The sequence below is a fragment of the Haliotis cracherodii genome, unplaced genomic scaffold (genome assembly GCF_022045235.1).
Source record: "Haliotis cracherodii isolate W230 unplaced genomic scaffold, xgHalCrac1.p SCAF_13, whole genome shotgun sequence".
In the NCBI taxonomy this organism is placed as follows: domain Eukaryota; kingdom Metazoa; phylum Mollusca; class Gastropoda; order Lepetellida; family Haliotidae; genus Haliotis; species Haliotis cracherodii.
The window spans coordinates 32,425,505-32,443,458 of NW_027266268.1; the positions used below are offsets into that span (position 1 = coordinate 32,425,505).

A 17,954-nucleotide genomic window follows, 5' to 3' on the forward strand; every position below is an offset into this window, starting at 1 on the left:
CACTGTCCATAATATCCTATATTATCATTTTAGTCGCTACTTTATGTTCTCGAGAAACTTAAATCATATCACACTTAAACTGCTTTATGTTATGAACTATTCAGAATGGATAAGCTATCATTATAATACAACTGATTTATTAACAGTTTTACTTTTTATAAATGGTTATGGCAGCCATATTCGATTCAGTTGGTGGCTCTACATTTGATGGTAAATCAATTAACATATTCGACCTACATATTTTATTTGCGATGTTTCATTCCTTTAACACAAAGTTTGTATTTATTCCCTATTTTGATTATTGCGTTATCTTTTTTCCAGAAAACTGCACATATGGTGATCGTTATTCTAACTGTCGGGCTGTAACTTCGGCAACGAAATACCAATGTTACAATGAAGACATTGCCCATGGCTGTTGTGAGACTTGCCTATCCTATTCGTCAAGGGGAGGTAAGTACAGATTATGGGGAATGTCTGGTTTGGGTTTCAAATGAGTTAGTCAATCATTCAAGTTGTCAATTCAATTCAAGTAACGTTTTAAACACTAAATCGAAGTTTTAAGTCTGAAGTATGTGATATGATATATATTATGTTAGATTATCATTTCTACGATTCCTTAGGCAGGAATGATAGTGGTCCTACGACCAACATAAATATATCTATTATTAATGAACATAATTGTAATAATTACAGTAAAAGTATGCTATATTCATCTGATGATACTTACATTTCTTCTTAACCAGATATAGGTTTGTCAGCACCATACCCGTGCTCGTGGGTTTCACCGAAGTAGTAAACGTCTGAGACCTGCATCACTTCGGGCTTGCCTCCCACATTAAGCTGACACGCCGTGATATAACTGTTATAATGTTAAAAGTGGCGTTAAACCCAACTCACTCACTCACTCACTCACTCACTCACTCACTCTTGACCAGATTGTAGGTTACGAAAGCTGCATCTATATTACCAATTGAATTTGTTAAAAAATAATAATGATAATAAGTCCACCTTAATGCGACAACGTAAATTTACCAAGAGAATGGTCAGGGTGCTACATAGTATTATTACCCCTGTCTTAGAATCAGCATGCACTCACACTCCATTCTCAGATTTCTGAGGAGTATACAATAAAAGCTGCCGTATGAGGCGCCAGAACGCTTAAAGCCAATTTACCATTTCGTCCTACCGGGTACCGGGAACCCATTCACTTTACCTACAAAACATCTGACACTTACAAGACGCCCCTACAAAAAACGATACCAAATTTCCATGTTTTGAGTCAGGAATCTGGTAAAAATACCTTCAAATAATGAACTAGTACACTATTTGATGGTAGGCGATTGAGGCAAATATGGATTAAGCTTGCTCCTTGATCAACATGTGTCATTATTTCAATCAGTCCTGTATTTATATTAGACTGTATCTTATCACCTTTTAGCTTGAGTCTAAAACCTGAAGACATGTCCGTTACCGTATTCGTATATAAAAATATACCCAAGACACAGTTAAATGTGTTCAATCATACTTTATAATTTCGCACGTCCCGATGTGCTTTAAATTGCATCTGAAATATATATAATATATGGGGAAATATATATGTGAACCATTACGCAACGAATTGCCAATTGTTTTAGGTATGCCCGTTTGCGCTAAGACGGAACCCGGCCGCAAAAATGGCCATGAGAGGGACACGAGTCGCTGTTCGGCTTGTCCCGGAATAACACGAGTTGGTCCCGAATGTTACAGACTGCTGTCATATAGCTGGAATATTGCATTGCCTTCCACATGAACCGTGGTAGAAAGGAATAAGCATGGCCAGCATTCAAAGTACCCTAGCACTTAACTGTTTAAACAACGTTGTTTTGATAACCGTATTTTAAAAGAACTCTTTGGTTCACTGTGAGAGCACATATGTGACCAACTCGTGTTATTCCGGAACAAGCCGAATAGCGGGGTTACGGAAAGGCGCGAGTGGTGACGAATGTGTGAGAGCACTGCGAGTCGGCCCTGCGTGGTGCACGTGAATGTGCTCCCTGAGCCGATGGAATGCATGTCCAAGGGCACGTATACAATTCATATAGGATCAACTTGAGCACACTTAATTATCAATCACCTAACCATGACTTGCCCATGTTGAAGGGCCTAGTGTAAGCAACATGGCCCTGATCCCGATAAGAGTAATTTTTTTTCTATCTGTTCGTTTCTTCGAACGAAATGCTACCTACTACTTACAATGCATAGAATGAATAAAACACATATTTCGCCGTGCAAAAACTGTTAAACTATAAACTACATTAGTCGTTAATTTCATAAAGTGTCTTCCATTTTACTTTCGTAAGCCTTCGGTGCAAATATCGCGGGTTCGAATCCCGCTGGGGAAACAAGCTTTTTTCATGAAATTTTCATCAAGGGATTAGTAGGGAAAAAGAGAAGTTCCGTCATTGCCTTGTGGTTTTAACTGAATTCAATCTCATAAAAATCAGATATTAGTTCTCTCTACCGCTAAACAAAGATCTGAGGACATCCCATTAGGGGTCCTGTCAGAACGACCTTTCATCCGACCAAGCAGAGCGTCGCTTACCAGATCATGAATGTGATTTCTAATTATGCAGCCTCGAAAACTTTTAAACGGGGTATTCCGAACGATAGTTACTGGCGTAACGACTGAATCTATACAATCTAGACCATACATGAGCCATTCGAGAATTTTCTTTTGTTCAGGTTTCAAATTTTTAATTGTCATAATATGTTACGAAGCGTAGTCGCCAATTTGAAATTAGTGCCGTAAAGCACGAGAAACCTACCTCCTGATTGGCTAATGTCGACTTCTTGTCAGTAATTTCATTGGTCGGTCAGAGTTCGCGAAAGGTCGGTCTGACGTGACCCGTAATGGGATGTCCTCAGATCTTTGTTTAGCGGCAGCGAGAACTAAGATCTGATTTCAATGAGATTGAACTGAATTCAGTTAAATAATGCCCGGTCAAAGACAAGGAAGAACAAAGTGGTGTCTTCCGGTAATGTTAATCAGAAGACGTACATGCTCGAGACTATGATCATCAATATAACTACATATTGGAAGGTTTCAATGCTGCTTGATTATGTTGCAGACTGTCCCTATGGTGACAACACGTTGACTGACCCATGCACTGAAAGCAACTGCATCACTTCCGGTTCCGACTACATTGGAAGGTGTTGTGACACTTGTCGCAATTTTGTGTCACAATCTACCACAACTACGACAGTAACAACAACGACTACACCACCAACTACCACGGCTACAACTACAACACCCACTACTACACCAACTACTAACACAACAACCACGGCTACACCACCAACTACCACTACACCATCAACCACGACTACACCAACAACTACCACTACTACAACTACTACTACTACACCGACAACTACAACACCCACTACTACACCAACTACTACCACAACAACCACGACTCTCCCACCAACTACCACAACACCATCAACCACAACTACAACACCCACTACTACACAAACTACTACCACAACTACAACCACGACTACACCAACTACTATCACAACTACAACTACACCAACAACTACCACAACTACAACAACTACGACTACACCAACAACGACTACCGCACCAACTACAACATCTGCAACAACTACTAATACACCAACTACCACTACTACAACAATCACGAATGCACCAACTACTACAACCACTACTACACCGACAACCACTACTACATCAACAACTACCACTACTACACCAACTACTACAACGCCAACTGCAACAACGGCTTCACAGACGTCATTGACAACCAGTACAAGAATAGTGTCAAGTACAGCTACAACCCAATCCGCACCTACACCCACAACAGTCAATCCCATCAGCGGTAAGTTGGTTGGTTGGTTGGTTTGTTGTTTAACGCCGCACTCAGCAATATTACAGCTATATGACGGCGGTCTGTAAATAATCGAGTCTGGACCAGACAACCCAGTGACTGACATCATAAGCATCGATCCACGCAATTGGGATCGATGACATGAATCAACCAAGTCAGCGAGTCTGACCACCCGATCCAGCGGTAAGTAAAGCAGACACCCAGATTTATTATTGGTCCCCAGGAACAACTGCTTGTCGTAAAATGTGACTAGTGAGTGAGTATGGTTTTACGCCGCTTTTAGCAATATTCCAGCAATATCACGGCGGGGGACAACACAAATGGGCTTCACACATTGTACCCATGTCGGGAATCGAACCCGGGTCTTCGGCGTGACGAGCGAACGCTTTAACCACTAGGCTACCCGACCGCCCCTAAATTGTGACTAAATTGGATCGGGTGGTCGTGTTCGGTGGTTTGCTTGATTGCATATCATCGTACCCCGAAAGTTTGGATCGTTGTCATACCATTAACCACCGATTCGTCTGGCACAGACTCGATTAGTTGGAATAGTGAGATGATATAGTTGGAATATTGCTGACGACGGCTTAAAACAACAAACGAATACACGTCAATGAGTGATTTGGTTGGTTGGTTGGTTGGTTGGTTGTTTTTCGCCGCACTCAGCAATATTCCAGCTATATGACGGCGGTGTGTAAATAATCGAGTCTGTACCAGACAATCCAGTGATTAATATCACGAGCATCGATCCACGCAATTGAGATACGATGACATGCATCAACCAAGTCAGCGAGCCTGACCACCCGATCCCGTTAGTCGCCTTTTACGACAAGCATAGTCGCCTTTTACGGCAAGCATGGGTTGCTGAAGACCTATTCTACCCCGGAGCTTCACGGGTCTGTTAATGAGTGAAGAATGTAGAGATAGAAAATCCCGGGAGACTGCAATCTCCTGCCACCAATTTTTCCTTTGTCAATTATTTCCTTTAAGAAATAATTTGTTCATGTTGAAACATGGGTATTAACAATAAATGAAATTAATTAGTCAGGTAATTAATTACGTAAAATACTCATTTGTTTCCAGATATCTTAACAGAACCACAAAAAATTATCATAGCGGCGAGCTTCGCTGTAGGTCTTGGGATACTCATCATCATTGCTGTCATCGTCTGTGTCAAAATCAAAAAGTGCGTACAGCTATCTTCTTTAGATTAAGTGACCAACCATTGGGGGTGGGGGGGTGGGGGCGGGGTTGGGGGGTAGGGTGTGTGGGATGGGGGGGTGGGGGGGGGCGGGGCGTCAGATGGGGGTGGCGTCAGACTGTTGAAAACTGAAAGATCGCCTGTCATAAAAATTATATTGTTGCAAGGTTTTATTTTCTTTTAAAAAAGCAGGCTCATAGTCTTAAATTAAATAATATAATCTTATCTACACGCACGCACGCACGCACACACACGAACAAACAAAATGAAAAAATAACGATTGATGCACTTCGCGGGGTAGGAACCGCTTTATTACAATATAGATCTTGATTATCGATCAGATCGTCTTGACTGGCATTTTGTTTGAAGTAAATGCAAGCAATATGAGAGATGGAATCTGATTGGCCAATATGAGGAACATAGAAGGGGCATAACTCGTAATATTGACTGGGGGTGTTTCGATCGAGCCTGGAAATTTCCAGCCCAGTTCGGCAAGGGTGGAAACTGGACTTTTATAGTCAGTCTGCGCCCTTGCCTCGGGAAGATGAGCGCAAAATAGTTATCCACTATACAAACAGAACATGCAATGAAAGCAAATCTCAACAGCAAACACATTGTTGAAGTAAAATAATACTGTACAGTTGATATTTGGCCACTGGTCATCAGTTCATTATTGTTACGAGGTGCTTTTCAAATTGAAACGCAAAGGTCAGTGCAGAAATCATTACCTACAGAACTAAATTACAAAATCAATAACTGACCACTCAAGATCAATGAATAAACATTAAATTGTAGGGGAACACACAGTTGTCGTTATTACAATCAATTGGCCAAATAGGTGGCAACAGCCCTGTACTTAATGTGGGCACTTGCGAATGTTCAGAATTGTGTGACTGTCAAAAGTCTTGAAACAGTCCGTTCTTAGCTGATCTTGAATCCGGAATAGGGGCGGTCGGGTAGCCTAGCGGTTGAAGCGTTCGCTTGTCACGCCGAAGACATCATTTGCAAATACACCCACAAAAATCTCTAATGATTATGGGATTTGTATTCAGTGGATTTAGACATGTGTAGTGATTTGCTACATTTTCCTTGAGTATTCTGACTATATTCTTCAACGTTTCACATTGTGCAGTTTGCTCTTTGTTGAGTTACGGGAGTTATAAGGGTTATTTTTGCGATGGACTAATGCCCTGGGTGCCGTTGTACAAAGCGATCTTTGCGCTAAGGTGATCTTAACTCCCATAAGAGTACACAATTAGGTGATACTTTGTCATTTTGATAAATATATTGTGTCCACTTTTTCAGAGGCGTTTTCAGAATATTGCCAAAAGCAAAACCTTCATGGACACGAGCTGGAGACTTGGATTACACTTCTCCTCCTCTGGGGGCGTCTTCACGGGGGTTCTCCTCATACCCATCAAGTTTTTAATGTTAGCCGATTGAGTTAGACATTGATACCCAGTACAGGTTCACCCAAATGATGCACAATCGTGGTCTTAAACAGCAACCGCGTGTGCGTGTGGGCTTGTGTGCGTGCGTGTGCGTGTTGGCTTGAGTGTGAGCGTGCGTGCGTGCGTGCGTGCGTACGTGCGTGCGTGCCAGAGCGGGAGAGTGGCTTACGGAAAGTTTATTTTTTTATTCCACCGAATGGCTTCGTGTTCATCACAGAAATGTGCATACAAAAGGTTCAACTTCGACTACAAGATGCTAAATATTAAGACATTTAGTTACTTTTACCCTTTTTCCACCTATGGCTAGAATTGTCAAATGAAAATCTGTACACCAAGAAATTAAAGTATTCGGGTATTATTGGTTCGCATGATTCCTAGACATGAGGGGCGATATTACCATATTTGTTTCACCTCTATTCCTGCAATATCAAGCAGTCACAGGGGGTTGATCTGATTAGGCGTTGGTTTACTTATTTAAGTAAATGCCATTAAGTCAATTACCTTTCAGTTTCTGGTGTCATCGCTTTTTTTCGGTGATCCATTCATGTAATTTTCACCACTTGTTTGCCTTTTACGCCTATTGGAATCTGTTTCAGCAGCTAATCAGGGCTGATTATTCTTTGGCATTTCTAGATTTACAATCTTTAATCAGGTTTATTTTACGTCCATATCTTCACTTTTTCTATTGCACAGTTCACAAATAGATTTTGGTAACTATATTGCATAGCAAGAAAAACGTTTCACCAATAAATAAATGGCACCGAGCCATTCGAACAAAAGTGTCTACTAAATTCAAGTGTGTCCTCGTATCTGTATGTGTAATTTAACTAGTGTGAAACACATTTTTAAGTTTCTAAAAGTTTCACAATATACGTCTTCATTTTTTATTTTTTTTATGACTCTCCACTTGATTGGTGATTGTATACCTCTTTTGTATGTTTCATGTTTGTGGGTTTTTTTTCATTTTCGTTTTTAATAAAGAAAGTCTGTTTGACATGTTCCTTGTCCTTTAATAATATTTTCAAAAAATTCAAATATTGTTCACATTAATTCAGTCACAATAAGGGCAACGTTTGTCATGTTTAAGTTCAAAATACTGGCTGTCTAAGTTGGCACCAAGCACGTGGGTATAACATTTTGGACTTTCCTCCCACATTAAGCTGACTCGCCGTCGACGTAATAGAGTTGAAATGCTTTTCAAAGCAGCTATAAACTCACTCAATCACTTCGAGTACAATTAAGGCTCCATGAGAAAAAAGCCCGAGAAACTATGCAATCAAATTTGGTTGGTTGGTTGGTTGGTTTGTTGTTTAACGCCGCACTCAGCAATATTCCAGCTAAACTAGTGTACAAAAGAAACGATACCAACTTATCTTCAAAATTGTTTTTTACTAAGTGAATTGTCTAGTATGACAACATGCCAATTCGTATTGCACATCCCAAACACAGCATAGTCGATAAAAAATACCGGGAACACGTGATCACTTCCGGGAAAAAACGTAAATTTCGTGAAAGTGACATTTCCCTCTCTAGCATGTTCTGCACGTGCATAAAAACTGTATAAAACGGCTGATCAGACACGTTGATATCACAGCAACAAAAAGAACACAAGATATGCCACGTTTGACAGCCATCGAGAAAGAGAGAGCCGTTGGAATGGTCCAACACGTCGACGTCGCCAGAAGGTTGGGCTGCGCACGCATCACTATCACCAGGTTGATGCAACGGTTACGTCAGACAGGCCAGACGTCAGACAGGCCCAGGGTACCGTTTCACATAGCAGTCGTAAGTCTTACGTGCGTGTAAAACTGGCGTAACTCGGAAATACTGAACTAGGGGCGTTTCACAAAGCTAGTGTAATATTACGTCCGTGTAAAATTGGCGTAAACTCTACGTGTGGTCTTGGGGTGGTGTAAATATTTACGCAAGCGATAAAGATGGCGATCAATCCAACCACAGTCGAGATTGCCAAAAAAGTATGTAAGCGAGAACGTGTTTTCCGCGACAGGTCGAACCCCCTCGACGATTTGGATGATCATGACATCATCGAGAGGTACCGCCTATCACGACACATGATATTTTCTATCATTGGTAAAGTGAGTGACAGACTTGAACATCAAACTCAGCGTTCCCATGCAATACCACCTTACCTTAATGTTTTAATTGCTCTGAGATACTTCTCCAAGGGTGGGTTTTACAGTGAGATTGCCGATATCCACGGTGTGAGTAAATCCTCCGTCTGCAGAGCAATCCACGCAACAACAGACGCATTATGTGCAACCATGGGTGATTTTGTATTTCTCACAATGCCTTCCACTCAGAAGAGTACCAAAGAATCATTCTTCGACATAGCTGGATTCCCTAAAGTACTCGGTGCAATTGATTGCACACTCGTACCCATAATGGCGCCGAAACGTGACAAAGTAGCCTACGTTTGTTGGAAGGGTTACCATGCACTGAACATACAGGCAGTATGTGATGCCAACATGAGGTGAGATACATACACACATGGTAGATTTGTCTTTTAGCATGAAGCAATTATTCCTATTCCTCTTGAACAAGGCACGACACAATGTAAACATTACAACATGAAATAGATGTCCTTGAAATTGACGCATGCTGCGCCCCCTAGGTAACGTTTTGGGCGAGATAAGTCATGATGCATACCAGTAAAAATGAATCCATTGTGATAATGTTTTCAAATTTCCATTGTTTCCATGTAGAATAACTGTTCCATAATTGAAATGTGAATTAATAGTGTTTATTTGTAGGCAGATGTAGATCTCTAAATGAGCTTTATAAAGTTATGCATGTGCATTTTAAATACTGGAGTTTCTGTTATTTCTGGATTTATATGGATATAAATTGTTATATTTTTCTGTGTGTTCAAGTGGCCTGGCTCTCTCCATGACAGTTACGTATGGAATTACTCTGCCCTTGGTAAGTACTTTGAAAAGAAAAATATTGATGGATGGCTACTTGGAGACTCTGGGTAAATATAACTACAACATATATACCTTACAATGTGTGATAAACAAATCTGACAAAACTGCACTTAGTAAAATATTGATGATATTTTGATGACCTGGCTGGATATAGTGTTATCCTTATTACTTATGTTACAGATACACCTGCAGACCATGGCTGCTGACCCCTGTGCTCAATCCCAGCTCGGAAGGACAGGAGAAATACAGTAGATGTCATATCAAGACACGGAACACAATAGAGTGAGCATTTGGCTTGTGCAAGTACGGTTTTAAGTGGCAACAGTAAGTTGGTAATGTAACCAAGAAATTATTGTAAGTGAAATAATTAAATATTGAAGGTACAGTTATGTAGTCGGTATAATGCTCCCCAGCCCAAGGAGGTGTCATGCTTACCCAACGTTTTTTTCTGAAGCCAAGTAAAGACAATATTAGTGGAGATGTAAAACATTTAATGTTTTCAACAGAATGGGGTAAAATCATCTGCTCATGCATCAAGCGCACATGGCAACATTTCTTACACACCTGTACAGTGAAATAACATTGCTTTCATATACAATCTGTAATCATAAATCTTATACATACATGATACATGAAACTTGGAATAAAACTTGGAATACTTCTTATATCTTCAATCTTACATCTTGACTTAAGGGTATCTTTAACATTGCATTCTTAGTACTTAAGCATTATCTCCCTTGGATTACTAAATAATTGACATGAAAATGTTTAGATAAACAATTCTTAAAAAACTCCTGATGAAATATAAATAAAGATATTTATGAATTATTGATGAAAAACAAAGTTCCAAAATATTTAGAATATTGATAATATTTTGGTTAAAATATATATATATATCTGATGATGATAATGAAAAGAATTTAATTTATACATTTGGAAAAAGGATGATGAAACACTTACAATGAATTTTAATCAAAATGAGACAAACAAGCTTTTAATAAAAACAAAACTTATTTCAAAGAAACTATCACAGCAAACCTTGAAATATCTACGCATACTTCTGATTAAACTGATAACTAATTGACAAACCTATCTACATGATCTAGTAATACTTTGACAACATACCCAAGGAAATCAACCTTTCAATACATCATACGTCATAACCACTTCTGAGTCCTGACACTATTGAAGATAACTTCAGAGTGACACAATTCAATAACAATATTTATCTTGAGAGACAATCACAAATCATAAGGATATAATGGAAACTTACTCTATTTTGCAAACACATGACTTGCTAAACACTGTACTTGTCTCAAGATACAACAAACTTTGAACGAAAACATTTTCACGCTACAGATTTGTTTACTTCCGCTCATCAGCAAAGGGAAATAACTCTCTCACACATACAGGCAATACTGCTAAGAAATTTGACTTGACGAAATGACATAAATTCTCATCAAATTAAACTTATTCCTATCAAAACATATCTGAACTACAGAAATATTCATTTCCATACATTTGTACCATAAGCTAATAGACAACTTCAATATATCTATGCTATTTATGCAATAACAACTTTTCTGACCATGCCGTTCGAGCAGACGAAAAACTTCTATGCATTGGGCCAACAATAATCATGAAATACAAACTATTTAATAGTGTTAATTAACATGATATTGCTAACAATTAAATGTTTATATGCTTATGAGATGGAAGGTGTGTATTTTGTGCATTGACAATTCACCTGAAGCCAAATAAAGACAATAATAGTGGAGATGTAAAACATTTAATGTTTTTAACAGAATGGAGTAACATCAACTGCGCATGCGTGAAGCGCACATGGCACCGAAGATGCTATTTACGTCCAAACCACTAATATATATGAATTTGAAATGGACTTCTGGTGAATTACAATATTGATAAAATATGTGACAATTGTACTTCTTTACAGTTACAAGAGGAAAACATGTAATAGTATCTATTCATGGTATCATTGTTGAAAACTTGAAAAAAATGGAGTTACTTCTTATCTCAAATTTAGCTTTTTTTTAAGTTGTTGTAGTATTCCGAGAGAATTGTTAAAAAACATTATCAACTTAATTTTGAAAAAACTGATAGCCTGTCTAACAGGGGTCTGTGAAGAAGTTGGGAAAATAACTTATAATACAAAAAATGTGTTTTATCACATTTCCAGATGCCTTCACAAGACAACTGGTGTCTTACAATTCACCCCAGAAAGGAGTTTTTGTGTTGTCCGGCTTGCTTCTTGTTGCATAACATGTGCATCAATGAAAGAATACCACTTCCCCGGGGCATTGAGCTACTCAGAGGAGAGGGAACTGCCACAGAGTTGCCATGTGCAGCTGACTTCCCAACAACAAGCTCTGGTTGTGATGGACTGTCAGCAAGACATCAATTAATTCTGCATAAGTTCACTAAAATTACAGCCTTATGCTATTGTTTTCATCATTTATAATAAGCACAAGAATATAAATCATGACATGTAAGTGACTTTCTACTCTGTATTACTAGACAGTCATAACTTAAGTTAAAACAAAGTTACGTGAACTTTAATGACAGTTGGATAGGCGCGATCATTTTGCTAACACTCCAATAGTATGAGTATGGATACTAAACCGTCCCATAGTTTTCCTTGAAAGGTTTCCCTCCCATAGTTAAACAAGAGCGGTCACCCTCCCATAGTATAGCATAGTATAGTGAACATCACTTGAAGATTAGTTTGAGGCATTAACTTGATCGAACTTTGTTTTAAGTAGGAGAAAGTCCGAAATCTCGCGATTATTTTCGCACGTGAAACTTGTTCTCGGCCTAACGGCCTCGAACAAGCTTCACGTGCGAAAATAATCGCGAGATTTCGGACATTCTCCTATACATAATTTCATATTATACAAAAATATAAAATACACAGCTTTTGTCATGATCAAAAGAATTTTATTATTGGGGAAACATTTTGGCCATTAAGTAGAGAAATATGTACAAATTCCCTGAGAAGCCTTAGCTTCTCCTCCTCAATCTCTACTCTTCTGTTCTCAGCCAAGAGAATCTGGCTCTGTACAGCTATTAATTGCTGTATTGCGTCAGCAACTGGATCTGGTCCTGTAATAAAACATTGTCTAAATCAATATTGCAGTCTGGTGTATTTTAGGGGTTTATGTAAAACTCATCACAGCTTGATATTCAGCCACAATTATGCAGGAAATGTAAAATTTGATTATTTTATTTAAAAAAAACAAATCCTCCATGCATGTTAACAAACTCATAACTTGACTTAACCCTGAAAACAGGACCAATGAAGAGGAAGATATTTTAACGTCTGTTTTTACATTAATATTGCATTCAATTTGACTGCCAAGGGCACTTAATTTGGAATCCTGGATAAATTCCTACATTCATTATAAAGAAAATTATTAATCAATTTCAATGTGACTAACAGTGCCAAGTGCCAAACACCTTTGAATCTACAAGCCCAAACTTGACCCAGAGCATCATTATCAGAAATGTATTGTGTTATATGGATAAGTATTACCTGATCTTTCTATACTAAACACAATGTTACCAGATTCGAGCTTCTGACATGTTGCAGAAGTCGCTGATTGCACTTATAATTTAATAAGTGGTAATTTTAACTTTGTTCTGTTCACATATTGATAAACTGATAAAAATGTGTGACTTAATGTTGCATAAATCTTTACCTTGTTCACCTTGTGCCTTTCTAGCTGTGATGTCTGAAAATAAAATATTTGAGCACATTTATAATATATTTTGTACAGTACATTGTTCAAAACTGACAAATGTCTCTGATATTGGAATACAATGACTGTGTTGATGCCAAGTTATTAATAATAGTCAGTTGGCCAGGGATGAAAAACAAGATTTTCCTTCCCACATTTTCCTGTATACCTTAAACCTTTTCTATTGCATAAAGGAGGTATCTGTACACAATTTCCATTGGGTAGTAAGCTTGCAAGTGTGTGCAGGAACTGCATAAATTGAAGGAAAAATGCATAATTTGACAAAATTGGCTGTAACATTTTTATTAAGTCATTAAACTATCCAAATTATGTGTTCGGTTATCTGAATTTGGCAAACATTTTGTTTCATTTAACTGTTATTCTAAATCTCAGTGGAAACATTGTTTAAAAATCATGTTTTTTTACTTCATTTTCAAATCTTGTGAGTAGGTGAAACACTAATTCCATTAGATTGTGACAATAAAACCACTATAACTGGGTATTAAAATCTGCCTTAACCATTGTACTATCCTATACAAAAAAAAAATGAAAATATATTACATAGGGGTTGAGATATTGTATACAATGTTACCCCACCCCCCAAAGACCCCCCCAAAGAAAATTGCTTGAGATATGGTGGTAGATGATGTTGCTGTAGTGGATGAGTGGGATAATTTCAACAATGCTTAAAAACACCAGAATAGTAAACTCATTAAGAAAAATGATGTTTCAAGTTTTTCTGTGAGCATTTATCGTGGCCATCTTGAATTTCAAGATGGCCGCCATTTTGACCTGTTTTCAAAATCAAGATCTTATATAGTTCTTCAACATGGTCATGTAATATATCATATGAAAGCTTTTCACATAGTTTTTTCAATGATGTACATTATTCACTGACTCCTGTGGTAAATTGATCCCCAACAATGAAAAAAGGAAATATTGAAAGCTAATTTCTCTCGAGAATTAAAATGGATATATAACTAAATGGTATCAGTATTTTGCATAAATATTTCCCATATGCCAGTAGAAATAAAGTCAATTTAAGCTTTTTATAAGTCTGTTATATCATTATATATAACACAAATAACTAAGAGAGGTAACATTTGTTTGTCTAGGTATCATATCACAATTTCTGGCCCAATCCATATGTTCAAGCATATTCCATATGTCATGCATTTTAGTCTGGTCATTTTGGTCGAAATAAATGGCCAACCTCAAGAAAATTGCAACAGAATTAATTCATACTTTATGTTATTTGGTAGCATGTCAGCTTTCAGGAAAAAAAAGTCTACCAAAATCAACTCATGGGAATGACCTCTCTCAAGGTCACAAGATATAGGCCTATATAATTCGTATTTTCGTATTCTTGGATATTTGTAGGAAGGAAGAGATTCAAATTTATTATAGTTTTCTTTCTAATATAACTAAATTAAAGAACTATCTGGGTATACAACTTTTATTTACTTCATAAAAAATATCACAGGGATAATTTAATTCATTATAATAATTCAAGGTCAAATAGAGGACATATATGAAGAGTGGCCGAGAAGTTAAATGTTGCCATAGATTTTCAAATATTGGAATGAAATCATACATATTATATTCAAATATAAGATAATCACAGTTCATATATCATTTTAAGAACTTAATGTAGTGGGGGTGCAGTCATACATAGCCATTAATGATTGTAGCCAGTGGCAGTCTGAGGTAACAATGAGCAAGCCTCCAAGCCTCCGACTGAAATATTTACTATTTTATGTTATTTGGATGCAAATTTTGACGTTTATATAATTCAAAGACAATGGATGATTTTGATAAGTCAAGTGTCGTTCAGTGCAAGTTTTACAATTTCGTACTAGTAATACTGTTTTGTCCGTAGAAACGGGTCGTGGCAGAATGTTCCTTTGATTGAGACTCTGCCCGAATTGTGACTCGCGTACAAGGGGAAATGAATATCATATGTTCCAGTATACTTGTTTTAGATTTGAAAGAACATTATTACCAAACTATTGTCGCATAAATCCCAACTTTTATAAACTCCGATGCTTATTCACAACTACTGATAGTTGAACACTCATTCGTTTAAGTAAGTATATTGGTTGCATATTTCAGAAGTTAAATTTGTTGTTGTTGTATAATGCCGCACTCAGCAATATTCCAGCTATATGACGGCGGCCAGTAATTAATCGAGTCTGGACCAGACAATCCAGTGATTGACATAATGAGCAGCGATCCACGCAATTGGGATCGATGACATGCATCAACCAAGTCAGCGAGTCTGACCACCTGATCCCGTTAGTTGTCGCCTTTAACGACAGGCACAGTCGCCTTTTACGGCAAGTATATATGATACTGTGATGTTGTTGTGCTAGATGTAAATAATATAACGTAGCTGTAGTTTCGAAAGATAATCCAGTAATAAAACACTTACAGAATAATGATTATCTTTAATGTCAATTATATCATGTATGCTATTTCTCATATCACTTTAATACATTGTAATTTGTATGTGTATCATGTTTGGGAGAGGCATTCAGATGAGCAAAATTTGGTTGTTTGCCAATCCCTCAACTTTATGGAAATAAATATGTTAATGTCATAAAGAACTGGAACTTGGTAACGCATGGCCTGGGTAGTTGGCCGACTATAGTCTATTCTGGTGAAAGGGGCCCCGGCGAGACTCATGTCACCCGGTTATCTATAATCCTGTCGCTGATATGCTGAGTGAACACAGGCTATACTGACTATAGATTCATTTATTTTAGTGAGCAAATCTATTCAATTTGAGTATAAGTACAAGATAATCATAGACTATTGCATAGCATAGCAATATGGCAAACGCTCAAGTGACACCTGAGTGAGTGAGTTGGGTTTGACGCCGCTTTTGACATTATTCCAGTTATATCACGATGTGTCAGCTTAATGTGGGAGAAAAACCGAAATGATGCAGGTCACAGACGTTTACCACTTCGGTGAAACCCACGAGCACGGGTATGGTGCTGACAAACCTAGAAACATAATTGGGGCGAACCGGGATTCGAACCCACAATCATAGGATTCTTGGGTGCCCAAGGGACGCAACTCTGCACAGCGAATCGCGGCGCCTTAGACGATTGGGCAACCTGTGCCCCCGAGAGCAATCTCATTAAAATCAGATCTTAGTTCTCACTAGCGAGTGCAAAGATTTGATTTTAATGAGATTGCCCCGAGGGACACCAAAATGGGCTTCACGCATTGCACCCATGTGGGAAATCGAACCCGGGCCTTCGGCGAATAAACACACAAGTGCCTCGCTGTATTCCAAACAATCTTTGTGGACAGTATTTGGTCTACTCCTGCTACAAATTTAGTTTCAAGTCAAGAAACGGAGACAGAATCCACTGGCGCTGTTGTCTGAGATCATGCCGTTCCAGAATGGTAGCCGTAATTCTGAAAGATGAAAAATGTCTTACAGCATCGTGCCAAAAGAGAGTAAAGTTGTTTAAATTCCCATATATTTCAAGTAATTACATCTGCATTTGCTGAATTGTCCTGGTTCCTTTTTTCACCAATTTCCCAGACAAAAAAAAGTTACAAGCCGGTTAAAAGAGTTAATTTTGTGACTTTAAACAGTAAAACAAATGCACTCAAGACGAGAAATGTCAATATCGGGTGTTTTAGAAAAAGGTAACTTGTTCCGATATCAATATTGTCAAGATTGGTTGTAAAACGTAATGAATTTAATGAATTGCAAATTACGTACGCATTACGCAAATGATAATACATCATGTCACTCATGGGCTTCCATACATTTTTATTTCATCAAGGAGGGTCCACTTTTCGATATAATTTTTCACATAATTATGTTTCTAATAATTGTAACAATGTTGGATGAATTGAAATTGTAATTGTCAACTTACCAAGAAATAATACGGCTCCGTTATCGTTGTTCTTTTTCTGAATATTTTCCAAGGCAGTAGCAGGATCACTACGAAATATCTCTCTTTGCGAGCTCTTCTTGATGTACGGCGGCCCGTAGATGCCATATTCTCCACGTTGGTTTTAACTTTTTTGATGCGGGAATTAACCATTTTCCCGAAGGTTGATTTTGGTAGACTTTTTAATACAAACTCAAATACATTCAATTAAAAGGAAACAGTCGTAAAATATTCTGTTGCAATTTTCTTGAGGTTAACTTACAGAATGACCAGACTATTTGGGCAATTAGACTATTACATATGATCTGACATATTCTTCCTGTTGTGTTTCATACCTTCTGTTCAACAGTAGTGACTTGTGTAGGAGGGCCACCTCCACCAGTTCTCACACTCTCCTTCCTCCTTGTCACCTCCTTCTTCTTGGCTGCAGCCCTGAGGTCCTGCCATTTCTTTTTCAGCTGAGGCACAGTCCTTACCTCCGTGTTATTGGTGTTGATCCTGTAAACAAAAATTATTTCAAAATTATATAATGTGTTTTTCTCGATGTCACCCATGATTGACAATTGCCTTGGCGTTTTTTATTCCTAATCACTGAGCCGGACATTTAGGAAATTTACGTTTAGTCTATATACAATTTGTTTTATAATGTGAAAATAGTGATACTTCCGCGACCTCTTATATGTGTGCATACATGTATATGCACTTATGCACAATATTTCAGATATGTATCCCTAGCAATAACAATAATTCCCACCTTTTCAAATTTTGCACTAACAAATAAAGATAGGCCTCTTG

The 17,954-nt window shown here is 38.0% G+C and overlaps 1 protein-coding gene and 1 pseudogene across 1 annotated transcript in view; both read left to right on the forward strand.

Annotated features, from left to right (window-relative positions):
* LOC139458624 (uncharacterized) overlaps window positions 1–4,990 on the forward strand; it is a gene marked incomplete at its 3' end in the record, with an annotated part of 29,398 nt that extends 24,408 nt beyond the window's left edge. The window contains exons 19-21 of the mRNA XM_071240047.1: window positions 322–450; window positions 3,108–3,881; window positions 4,974–4,990. Coding sequence (XP_071096148.1) covers window positions 322–450; window positions 3,108–3,881; window positions 4,974–4,990 — 920 coding nt within the window. The remainder of the gene's footprint in view (window positions 1–321; window positions 451–3,107; window positions 3,882–4,973) is intronic.
* Window positions 4,991–8,680: 3,690 nt separating this feature from the next.
* Window positions 8,681–9,815, forward strand: LOC139459862 (putative nuclease HARBI1; annotated as a pseudogene).
* The last annotated feature ends 8,139 nt before the right edge of the window (window positions 9,816–17,954 follow it).